Source organism: Chenopodium album, chromosome 2 (assembly GCF_948465745.1).
Source record: "Chenopodium album chromosome 2, dcCheAlbu1.1, whole genome shotgun sequence".
Classification (NCBI taxonomy): Eukaryota; Viridiplantae; Streptophyta; class Magnoliopsida; order Caryophyllales; family Amaranthaceae; genus Chenopodium; species Chenopodium album.
Genome location: NC_137835.1, coordinates 67,488,873 through 67,501,499, shown reverse-complemented (window position 1 = coordinate 67,501,499; position 12,627 = coordinate 67,488,873). Strand labels below are relative to the sequence as shown.

Below are 12,627 nucleotides of genomic sequence, written 5' to 3'. Positions count from 1 at the left end.
TAGTGGATCTGTCGTTTTTCTTTTGAGGGAGGCAAATTCCTCTCAAATGTAAGAACCATTACTATAAGCCAAAAAAAAAAAAAAAAGATTGTGGCTTTCCACCTTGTCTTTCAAAAATTTATAATGAAAGCTAAGATTTAAAAGAGAGGAGAAACTTAGAGTTTTATCTAATCGGAACCTTTTCAACTATTCTAATTCATCAATTTTTTAATAGGAATGAACAGAACTTAGAAAATTTTCCAATTTACTTACGCCCCTACATTCAACATGATCTAGCTTTGAAAACCAATATAAATTGAATCAAATCAAGTCAAACCATTTTCATTTAAAAGTGTACCTAACCAACCAAGATGTATCTCATGTGAATTAGTAGTATTATTTATATAGATGAATCTCATGTGAATTTGGTCAAACTAAAAAAAACATATGAGATTTCCACAAAGGTAAGATCAATAAATATACGGAGTAATACTTTTATAATACAATATAATAACATAAGATCAAAGTTGGAGGGTTGCTTAAAATTAAAGAAAAGGATCAATTGATTGTTGGTGTAGTGGTGATTAGAAATTTAGAACTGCATTTGGTAGGAAGAACTACGTGTTTGATCTCGCACAATTACAATTAAGAGGAGATTAGAATTTAACCATTTTAAAGTGAGCCCTGAACTCGGATTAGTTCAAACCAGACAGAATACCAAAAAAAAAAAAAAAAAAAAAGGGGTAGAATCGTAATTTGATGTGAAAAACCCCAAAGAGGCCGCAATCTCCAAAAACCTTTGGTAGGTCCGAAAAATCACTAACTCACCTCATTTTCTCTCTCCTCCATTTTTTGCACTTGTATTTTACCAAACCCCCTTATTCCAACTTCTTCTCCACCAGACAACTACTTCTCTTCCTCACCTTCTTCTTCTTCTTGTTTGTTGAGTTTTTGAAGAAAAATTACACGCACAAAAATGGCGGCTAATTTGGAAGATGTCCCTTCTCTTGATCTCATGTCTGAGCTTCTTCGCCGTATGAAATGCTCTTCTAAGCCTGACAAACGCCTCATTCTCGTTGGTACTCCTTTTTTCCTGTTTCTATATTCCCAGATCTAATTTCTTCTATCTATTATATTTATACTTGGTTTTTAATTCATTGTTTAAAGATCTGTTTTTGGGTTTTTATGTTATGGGTGTAATTTTGATTTTGGGTTGAATTTCGCCTGTTTGGTGATTTGGATATTGTTTAATTACATTTTTTTGGGTGATTTGGTCAAATTTTGGAGCTTTCTTTGTATTATTAAAGTTTACACTGGATTTTTATTTAGTATGGTATTTTAGGGCTTTTGAGTTCAATTTGTTTTTGCAATTTGGTCACCAAAATCACTCAGTTATTATTAGACATGGTAATTTAGCAAATAGATTTGTTTCTTAGGGGGATGAATTTGGGTTTGAGATAATGTATATCAAATGTTGCTTGCTAAAAGTAGATGCATTGGATTATTCAACATTACGACTCGTAATTATCCCTTTGGAATTTAGGCGGTCGCCTTTTGTTTTCTTTTATGAAATTTTCCTTCAATTTAGATTCATCTCTTGGATGTGAATTTCCTCTAATGCAATCTAAAAGGGAATTTGTATTAAGATGATCAGAGTCCTTGGTTTCTAAGAATTTTCTCGATTATGCGGGGATTAAAGTTATTGTTCTTTGTTGTAATTGCACCTAGATTGCATCAAGTTTGTTCGGTTAGGTAAAGGGGTGAGTTTTGCAGGATTGGGACATTTCTGTTTCCCTTAGATTTATGTTTGGTTTGGAAAGCATGGGATGTAATGTCAATTGAGAACTTCATTGGGTTTGTTTGTCATCATATTTGATGTTAAATTAAAACAAAAATTCTAAATTTTCTGTACAATTTCCATGTTCTTGATCACACTCTAAGGCATTCCCTGTTTCTGTCAGGAAAGTTTAAAAAAGTAATTATAAATATAAATAAAATGGTAGAAGATGAAAGTGGTTATAGTATATACTAAACAAGTCGATTATGTTTGATGAATAGAACAAATGGGAGAACTGCCCCCTTCAGTCCTGCTTTCATGCTATGTTTGATTTTTTTCCTAATAAAGAAGATAAGAATAACAAATACATTGCTGTTCCCTGCACTTTGATAGTGTTTTTTCTTGATGCTTTTGATTTGCTTTGCTGAATTTTGGTATATGAAAGTGACTTGCCACTGGTTGAGTGGTTGGTCTCTTCTCATAGAATTCCTTGCTAAAGAAATTCTGCGCTACAATTCTCTGCTGACTGGTGTTAGCGGCTTCACACATCTGTATGGGCTGCCCACTTGCTGTGCTTCTCAGTGTGTGGAAACCATCTGGTTTTTTATTTGAGCTTGTTTGACTGAGCCCAAAAATTCGCAAAAGTTCCCATCTTTCCTAGTCTGTTACAATATGGAGAATATCATTATTATATATTTTTTTAAAAAATAGCTGTTTTTTTTAATGGCTGGAGTTTGAAACATTCTTTTCTAGAATCATGTTGTACTTTTTTCAGGACCCCCTGGATCGGGTAAGGGTACTCAGTCACCAATCATTAAGGATGAATACTGCTTGTGTCATCTGGCTACTGGCGACATGCTGAGAGCTGCAGTGGCCGCCAAAACTCCTCTTGGGGTTAAGGCTAAAGAAGCCATGGACAAGGTAGTATATTAGATAATGTTTGTTGTTGCTGTTGTCATGCTTTGTCATTTAACTTATATGTGCTGCTGATTGGGAGAAACCATATAAAGAAACTTATATCACGGTTTACAATGAGCAGGGTGATCTCGTTTCTGATGACTTGGTTGTTGGGATCATTGATGAAGCAATAAAGAAGCCTTCATGTCAAAAAGGATTTATTCTTGATGGATTTCCAAGGACAGTGGTCCAAGCAGAAAAGGTAGGCCCAATTTTTCTTTAGTGTAGTGGCTTGAATCAAATCTTTCCGTTCTTGTCATTGACTTGATTTGCTCAACAAAAGGGAAATTTAATTATTCTCCTTTCTCTACTGATGCAGCTTGATGAGATGCTTGAAAAGCGAGGAACTAAGATTGACAAAGTGTTGAACTTTGCTATTGATGATACCATTTTGGAGGAAAGAATCACTGGACGTTGGATCCATCCGTCAAGTGGTCGTACCTACCACACCAAATTTGCTCCTCCAAAAGTACAAGGAGTGGATGATGTGAGACATTGGATTAAATTTTATTTAACTTTTTGATTGATGATCACATGTATCGCCTATGCTTAATGGTTTTGGACTTTTGATGTTTGATGATGCACAACAGATTATTCCTCCTTATGCATACTATATGAAATTATCTTATGTACATTATCTTTTAAGAATCTAAACTTGCTATCTGAATGTTTGTTTCCTGGTTTTGTGAACTAGCTCAAGCGTAGCATATTCAAACAAAGCCGCCTTCTGTGAATGATATCTGTGTGTTATAATTTTCGCAGTTCCACTAAGAATTACTGTTCTTTGTATGACATTTTCTTTGTGTTTGCTGTAGGTTACTGGGGAACCTCTGATTCAGCGCAAAGATGACACTGCTGCAGTTCTGAAGTCTAGGCTAGAGTCTTTCCACCGACAAACTGAACCAGTAAGCCTATCTTCCTTTTATCTATCCCTTTCCCACAACCCCAAAGCAAATATTTAATTAATAAGATATAAAGTGGGAGCCTAGAAGGCTCATATACATGTTTTCTGGTGGATGAATCTGAGGTTTTACTGATATTTCTGTATGCAGCTACATCTTCTGATCTTCAGATGAGGTGTTAGAGGCCTTTTTCATGTTCATTTAGTTTATATTGCTTGAAAAATAAATCAATATTTTGTTACAAATTTGTGCAACAGTTGGACCAAAACATCTAGATCCCATATTGATGTATAAGCATTTCGAAAAGAGAACTTGTATAGCAGTGTCGATTATTAATATTGTGAAACAAACTGAACCTAACTGACTAATGATGTATTAGTTACCTATAATACTTTTGACAACTAGACCAAAAACAAGGGACAACAAGAGAATTAGCAAGAATGAAGAGGGTGAAAGAAGAGGAGAATAAACTTCCTTTCAATGAAAAATAGCATTGTTTATGGTATGATTATTGTGTGAACTGCATAAACCTTGCCTTATTGTGCTGATAAAGGAGTGGTGAAGAATATAGAAAATTATAAGAGGAAGTGGAGCTAAGAGAATTTGAGGGGTAGGAGCTACAAGGTGAGAGTTGGGTGCAAGATTACTAATGACCATGTTTTAAAGGAGATATTTCCAGGGCCTGGAGTAAATGTTTTTGGTCAATGGTATATATGAGCGACAATAAGGAGTTGTATTACATGCCATTTCTTGATTTTTCAAGCAGCTAGGGGGTGCATGGTGGGCTTTGCTGTTTCATTACTGGTAGCTAAACACAACTACATGCATTGGGCATACACGTAGACTTCGTAAGTAGTAAGGGGCTGCATGTTAGGCTTGGATGTTTCATTGCCAACCACAAGTTCACGAATAATAGATCCTTTCCAAAACTTTGAGTTGATGTGCTTCATGGCTTTTTTATTGACTTTACTATCTTTTTCAAAAGATCCAATAATCATTTTTGTTAGGAATCGTTTCATAAAATCTTTTCTAAAGACAGCTTGTATAATAATAATTCCTTCGGCTTTAAGTTTTTGTATCTTATTTATATGATGTGATAACATGAGAAGGTGCAGATGCGATAGCTAGATAAGAGTGTATTTGTTAACATTTGCTCTCCCTTAAAAGTTTACATTGATATAATTAACAAACCTCCATTTCAAGGACAATTGAAAAAACCAGTGGGAACAGTATTGTTTGTAGAATACTAGGAATTCCTCTCAAATATTTAAACATAATTGTGCTTGTCTAATTGTAATCCCTTGGATCTAGCTATCCAAAGATAGGTAATAAGCCTAATTACTTCCTCTTTTTCTTTTTACTTGCAACTGTTTGATTTTACCTTTGCCAATTATGTTGACCATTTATATCTAAATTGTACTAGTTAAAATAATATGAAATTGGTATTATGAAGATATACATTAAGGATAATCCAACAAGTCAAAGTTATTCATAGGTAGTAAAATAGTCAAAATGTTGCAAGTGTTGATAGAAGACGTATATTTCAGAGTGATTGATATGTAAAAGGAGGAAGTATGATTTAAGATGAATGATATTTAAATTATGTACTAAAATTGTGCAAGGATTGATCATTGATGCTCTCTACTCTTTAAGCGTATCTTTAAATATAAATATGATATTGATGTAAATTCCGTTGTATTGGAAAGTAGATTTCCATAGCTTTCCAAATGTCCGATTGAAGATAAAAGTTATGGGTTATAAAAATGGTCTTTGACTTTGTTTGAGTGTGGAAAGATAATTTTTTGGGCCCAAACAGTACAGGATCAATGCTAATAGGAAGCACCTTTGAGTTTTTTTAAGAGAACTCACAAACCATTATTTGAAGAAAGTGAAGAGTTCTTAATGACAGGATTGTTCACCCCCTGTAGTCTTATTTATTGGAATATGGAAAAGAACATTTAATGAAAGGATTGTTCACCCCCTGTAGCCTTATTTATTGGATTATGGAAAAGAACATGTATGTGTCTTTTTTTTCACTTAGATATTAGGATTTGTGCCTTTGTGGTCAATGTTTGCACTAGTTGCCTAGTTGGTGCCTCAGTGAGTTTTTTTGGCTATAACTTTATATCCAAAATTCTGAATATATTGTTGGAAAGTTGTCGAAGTCTACTTTCTAATTTAACTGAACTGGATCAATATCATTTAAAGATGTAGCTTAATGTGTGCAGAAGTATCAGTTTTTGTTTTTTCTTCTATCTTCTGCATGGCATGCATGTGTTATCAATCCATGTGGGTGCATGAGCTGAAACTTAAGATAAATGAGTCTTAATTTACCACTGTCTAATAAATTCCCTCTTCTACTTCTCTCCACAAGAATAAGGCTGCTAACCCCACTGATACAATTGCTGCTAGTTAAAAGGTTTAAAAAAAAAAGTCACTAGTTTAAAAGGATTCTGAGTTTCTGACAGATTCGTAGACAGTTCATTATAGACATAGTGCATCATTTTTGGTGATTGGGTCATAAATTGATCAGTTTTCTGCACTTTACATAAAATTATGTTTGAGTAAATTACTTATCCTGTCATTTCACCATTACATTGCTGTATAGCTCCTTGCTACTCAACTTCACTACTGGCATACTGTTTCAGGCTGCTAGTATAAAACTATAAACCTTGTGAAGTTGTGATTATAGTTGGTTTTGTATTGAAGATTCCCAATATTTGTTTGTGGGTGGATTTGTGCTTGTCTAGTCAGAAGGTTACTTCACTTGTTTTTGATTTAAGTTGTGCTTCATTACAGGTTATTGATTACTATTCCCGGAAAAATGCTGTGACAAACATACATGCTGAGAAACCACCAAAGGAAGTTAGTGAAGCAGTGCAGCAGGCATTGTCATCATAATGAACTGAACTCCACTATATCAGATTAGAAATTTTTTACATCTCTGAGATTTTGATGTGTACTCTTATCTCACATTTATGGGGTTTGGGCTACTCTATTCCCCGTCAGTATCTTGCATACATTTTGATGCTGAAAGCACCGCCTTTTTCTGTTTGCTATGAGGTCAAGTTTTTCTATTGCGGAAAATAATGCTTATTATAGAGATTATTTGCTAATGAATTTTGTGATCACTGAACAGCTGTCAGATTTATCATTTTCAGCTGAGGATTAATAATGGGTTAACTCAAATTAATGGATCCTCACCTGTGAAGGGAGAGAGTTTTGAGTCTTTGTTGTTTGCTCATTTTGTGATCTGATTACCAAACTTGAATATAAATAAATGGCTCTGAAATACTTATCTTGTTCACATGGAAGATAGCACAAGAAGAGCATTAAATGCTAATTGAATCTAAAACAACCCATGGAAATCAATTCCAGCCCAGAAAGCTCTTGAGATGTCCGTCCCCAATCTTTTCTTGCGATCTAAGCCCCCAAGGGAAAGTAGCTCATTAACGGCTGCTTCAGCCCCTTTGGTTGCTGGTGAACCTATCTTACAAGCTTCCTGAAGCATATCAGCCTACAAAGTGGACAAATTGTAAGCTTTAAATTGCCATTTATATCAGCCATCTGATTCTGTCTCCCAATTCTCTGTTGTGTTAGTATTCCAAGTATTATAGTGCTATATATGCTGATAGCAAGCAGTTTGCTGGTTAGAGTTCCAAATGTTTATGTGTTACTTAGTATGGTTCAGTTAGAGGATATGGGGATGAATCGAGTCTACTTTCCATTTATCAGATCATTCAGATTATTTGTAAGAAGATAACAGTGATGTTGAGCAGATTGCTTGAGAAAACCAATGGTCAGAAGAAGTAAAAATATTGCCTCCCTTAAAGAGGAAAGGGATTCACTTTTTAAATTGAATGATTTTAGCATTGGATTTGAAAAGTTAAGGTAAAGGGAGGTTATTCAGGTTTTGGGCAATGGGTGGGGTGGTGTTTGGGTTATGGACTTATGGGCAATGGGTGGGGTGGCGTGGTATTTGGCAGCCAAGGGAGGTTGTTGTTCAATGGTGGTGGGGGTTGGTTGGAGCAACAACGGCAAAGGGAAGAGGTGTCAAGTGTTAAGGATTGGCTGCAGCAGATGGCGCTACTGGTGGTGGTTGTTAGCAATGTCGCTGCATGTCATAGGAGGGAGAAAAGCAGGGGAATAGAAATAGGAGGGACAACGAGAGAGGGTGATCGAGAAAGGGATACTGGGTTCTCCCTAAGATGTTATTCATAGAGTTTCTCCAACGAGCATGGGTTATGCTCCGACGAGCTAAACGCTGAAGGGATCTCATAGAAGTTGTAAACTGACGAGGAGCTACAGATTTGATGATGAGAGGGACTACTTACGGCTCGTTAATGCTATACGTGAGAATAAAATGGAAAATTTGATTTCAATAATCCGACCTTTGATCGATTTATTTTTAATAATCCAACCTTTTGATTATATTACAATAATCCAAGCTTTACCCCCTACTCTTTTTTATTAGGCCAAAGTGACCAGTTACCTGATAAGCATGTTTTTTTTTTTTTAATTTAACAAAATTTTTGAAAGCAAAAATATTTTTAAAAACCATTTTGTCTCTCCTCCGGTCCTCCCTCTTCTTCCCTGCTCAGACAAGGTACTAGTCACCCCCACCAGTTAGCCGACCACCGCCTCATCCCCTTCCGAGTGTCTACTTCCTCCCTATTTTTCGATCATTAAACTTCCACCTCATTTCTCTGTCTTCTTGATTCCACCATTTTCTCTCTCCTCTATTCCCCAATGTCGGTTGTTCTCAGGTCCAACAAATTCCCCTATTTCCTAACCTTCAATTTTTTTTTCCAAAACCCTAGAAATTAATGGGTTGAGCCCATTACTCCTTCCAAAACTATTGAATCGTTAGCAAATTCAACCAATTGTAGCCTAATTTTGTTGATTTTGAGTTAAATTTAATGTCGATATCGGCCCCGATCATCGTCTCGCTTTGAAGCTGAAATCAGAGAAGAACTCGCGGTATTTGCCTTCTGATTACTGGTAAGCGTCGGAGAAAGGAGAGTGTTGGTAAGACGGTGTAATTTCATTTGCAGGATGATAAAGTTGAAGAAGAAAGTGAGAATGACAGTTGTGGGGGTCGTATTGGTGGTGTAGGGGTGGCTAGTTTTGAAGGTCGTATTGGTGGTGTGTTGAGGGGGAGAATGGTTGTTGTTGATGGGTTGAGGGGGTCGTATTGGTGGTGGGTCTAGAGGAGGGGCTGCTGGTGGGTTGAGTGGATTGGTGGTGGTGGGTTGAAGCTTGAAGGGGGTGGTTGCTATGGTGTTTTTGGTAGCTGGAAGTTAAACATGGGCACGGGCCGTGCCCGTGCCGCCGCGGGCCGTGCCTGGCCGTGCCGGGGTGGCGGCCGTGCCGTGCCGTGCCGTGCCGGCTCCGCGGCGGGCCGTGCCGTGCCGTGCCTGAAATTGGCACACCCCAGCCCACGGCACGGCACGGCCCACGTGCCTAGCGGGCCGTGCCGTGCCGGGCCGCGGGCCAAACCGTGCCGACCTTAATTTATTTTTTATTTTTTTTTTTTAAAAAAAAAAATAAATGTTAAAAAAAAACGAATTAAAAACAAAAATGCATATAATAAAAAAAAAAATACTAGTGCGATAATCCGAAAACACAAAAAATTGAAGAATAACTTATTTTATTATATGACGGTAGCCGGTACGACCGTACGAATGTACGATAATTCAATAATACAAAATTACAAAATAAGTAATGATAATTAAAAATCGTACAACAGTGTATGAATATTGAATAACTTCATTTATTATACGGAATACGAAGTTCGATAATACAAAAAGAATACAATAGTGTATAATGTAAATATGTAATCATGTAATTATTATTGGTCGTCTTCGTCTTCGCCTTCGTCTTCATCTTCGTCTTCGTCTCCTAGAGGTTCAAGTTCATCCGCCAATTGAGTGGATTGAGAACTAAAAGAAGTCGACGTTCCTTCATCGTCGTCGTTTTGTGCATAAGTACGATCTTGAGAACGAGTTTCGGCATCCAACCAATCCTTGAAGCAAACACACATTTCAAGTGTTTCGGGTTTTAGTCTTGTTCTTCTATCGTCTAGAACTCTTCCCGACGCACTAAAAGCTCTTTCGGAAGCAACGGAGGAGACTTGGATAGCAAAAATATCACGAGCCATTGCCGACAAAATTGGATGTTTCACGGCTTGTGATTTCCACCAATCGAGGATGTCGAGGCCAAACTTCTCTTCATCGTCCATGCCTTTCATGAAGTCGTAACTTAAGTACATTTGCAACTCCGAAACATCGCTTTGAGTTCTCCTAGATGATGATGATTCTGTACCTGAATACTTAGACATCAAGTTAGCAGCTTGTGCAAATAAACCTTTGGCCCGTTTACTTACATTTTTGGATGTTTGAGAAGGGGCAAATCGAGACACGGTTCCATATTTACTTTCATAAACATTATATAAATTAAAAAACTCATCCGTCACCTTATTCTTAAAAGTTTCAACATCATCTTCAAAATTCATGTTACTATAATAAATATCAATTAATAAAAAGGTGCCATCATATTTTTGTCTAGGATCTAAAATGGAAGCAAAAATATAAATCTTAGGAATATCGGTGTAATATTTACGCCATTTATCCTCCATGGATGGAAGATATCCACGATAAACATGTTCTGATCGGTGTTCCGCAAAAAGTTGTGCAAGTAAACATGCATTGCTAAGAAAAGAATGAGCACAAGGATTATATACAGAAGAAAAACAATGTGTCATACCATATAGTAATTGTAAAAACTGCATATATTTTTCACAATTAGCCCAATCATCTTCAAGTAAAGCATTTTGTGGATATTTCATATTATAAAAAAGTGTTAAATGAACCTTGTACTCGATTGCCCGACTCAACATTTCATAGGTGGAGTTCCACCTAGTTGGACAATCCGGTGCTATTTTTATGGTTTTAATCCGTTGTTGCCTGCAAAAACCTTTCCATTCTTGATATCTCATGTTAGAGCTATTAATAGTGCAAATAGCACTCCGTATTTTGTGATAAAATGGACCAATTGCTTGTGTTCCATCCTTCACACACAAGTTAAGAACATGACAAATGCATCTAACATGAAGTGCTTCTCCATCTAATACTAAATCGGTTAATTGGGGTTTAACCAAATTCGCACTATATGTCATAGAAGTTGCGTTATCGAAAGTCATAGACATGATTTTATCCCTAAGACTATATGCATCAATAGCTTCCATTAAATGATGTGAAATGTTAAGACCGGTATGAGGGTATTCAAGCATTTTGAAATGAATGATGCGTTTTTGTAACATCCACTCATTATCTAACCAATGACAAGTAACACATAAATAGTGAAGTCCGTACCCACCATCCCATGCATCGGCGGTTAAAGAAACTCTACAAGGAAGATTAGCTAATTCATTTACTAATTTCAATTTGTACTCTAGATAAGTCTTCATGGCAGCAGATCGAACGGTTTTTCGGGACATTTTTTTGTGTTTTGGTTGTAGTGCTCGGTTAATATAGTTGTTGAAGGCATCATTTTCGGCGAAAAGAAAAGGTTGTTCTGCATGTACAAGCATTCTCCCAAGTTCATCCCTATCTCTCTCGTAATTGTAAATGAAACCTTGTGGATGGAATTGAGAAATTTTAGGTTGGGTTGGATCACTAGATGGTCCACCACATTTTTTTGTATGCCTAGTAAGGTGTCCCGTCCCTCCCTTGGTATCGGCCGAGAAAATTTTACCACAAGTCCGACACTTGCATTTTTTTCCATCTTTACTTAATTGATAATGTACCCAACATCCACTCTTTCTTTTGGTTTGAGCAAAATCCTCTTCGGTACACCACTCTAATATGTTAGGATTATGGGTGGATGGTTCACTCGACCCGCAAGCTTGTGTTTGGCTACCTTGGGAAGGAGGAGGAGGAGGAAAAGGAAATTCATATTGTTGAAATTGGGTTTGTTGAAATTGGGTCCAAGGAGCCATATCATCCATTTGTTCTTGCCCTCCCGTGTTTTGGGGATGAAAGAAAGGGGTGGAAGTGTTTGGAAAGGGCATGTTAGGAGAGGGAAAGGGCATGTTAGGGGGGGGCATAGACATTGAAGTGTTTGGGTTTGGTGATTCCCTACGTGTTGACTTGGCTTTTCTAGAGGAGGAGGAAACGTTCGGGTTTGATGCCATGATTAATTAATAATAATAACACAACTAACAATAACAAAGTAACAATTAACAACAATGAGATCAATGAGAATTAATTAGTAAGTAGTTTTTATATAAATTAAATTTTCAAAAATAATTATAATAATAGTAGATTACTTGGATCAATGAGATCCCAGGTAGGAGAGGTTAGGAGCGACGTTGTCCAGAGCCCAAATCCCGCCTTAGACAGATTTCAACAATCCAAATAACCCACAATTAAAATAGAAAGTAGTTTTTATATAATTAAGTAGTTCCAATAATAATAATAATAATAATAATAATAATAATAATAATAATAATAATAATAATAATAATAATAATAATAATAATAATAATAGTAATAATGATAATAAATTAATAATAGTAACAATAACAATAACAATAACAATAACAAATTAAAATAAAGTTGAGTTAGATCTTACAATGACGCTTCAATGCTTTCCCAAATTTATAATTTCCCGAATTTTTAATTTCCCGAATGTAAATATAACAATTTTTTTTTTTTTTTTTTTTTTTGGTAGTAGACTAGTACAAGTAATAATAGTAAAAATGTAAAATTTATAAGAGAGTAGGAATTTTTTTTTTCTTTTCACAAAAGAGAGGAAGATTGTATGTTTTTTAGGAATTTGAGAATTGAGAATTTGGGAGTAAGAAAATTAGAGAATAAGAGAGAAGAGATGAGTTGATGAATTGTGAAAATTTTGGAGGAAAATATGAGGTATTTATAGGGGATTTGGGTGGGAAATGGGGTGGAAAATATGGCCGTTTATAGCTGTTGGAAAACGGCCATAAACGGCCAT

At 36.1% G+C, this 12,627-nt stretch overlaps 1 protein-coding gene across 1 annotated transcript; it reads left to right on the top strand.

Annotated features, from left to right (window-relative positions):
* The first annotated feature begins 856 nt into the window (after positions 1–856).
* On the top strand, positions 857–6,746 carry LOC145599839 (adenylate kinase 4-like). Its single transcript, XM_081655905.1, has 6 exons — positions 857–1,058; positions 2,532–2,677; positions 2,796–2,915; positions 3,033–3,200; positions 3,529–3,618; positions 6,415–6,746. The coding sequence occupies exons 1-6, from the start codon at positions 956–958 to the stop codon at positions 6,514–6,516; spliced, it is 729 nt and encodes a 242-aa protein (XP_081512031.1). The 5' UTR covers positions 857–955; the 3' UTR covers positions 6,517–6,746.
* The last annotated feature ends 5,881 nt before the right edge of the window (positions 6,747–12,627 follow it).

Bases quoted from the DNA above. Each gene is read 5' to 3' on its own strand.
- LOC145599839 (XM_081655905.1), top strand. From the start codon at position 956: ATGGCGGCTAATTTGGAAGATGTCCCTTCTCTTGATCTCATGTCTGAG. The intron at 1,059-2,531 runs GTACTCCTTTTT...TACTTTTTTCAG, and splicing joins CAAACGCCTCATTCTCGTTG to GACCCCCTGGATCGGGTAAG. The intron at 3,201-3,528 runs GTGAGACATTGG...TGTTTGCTGTAG, and splicing joins AAGTACAAGGAGTGGATGAT to GTTACTGGGGAACCTCTGAT.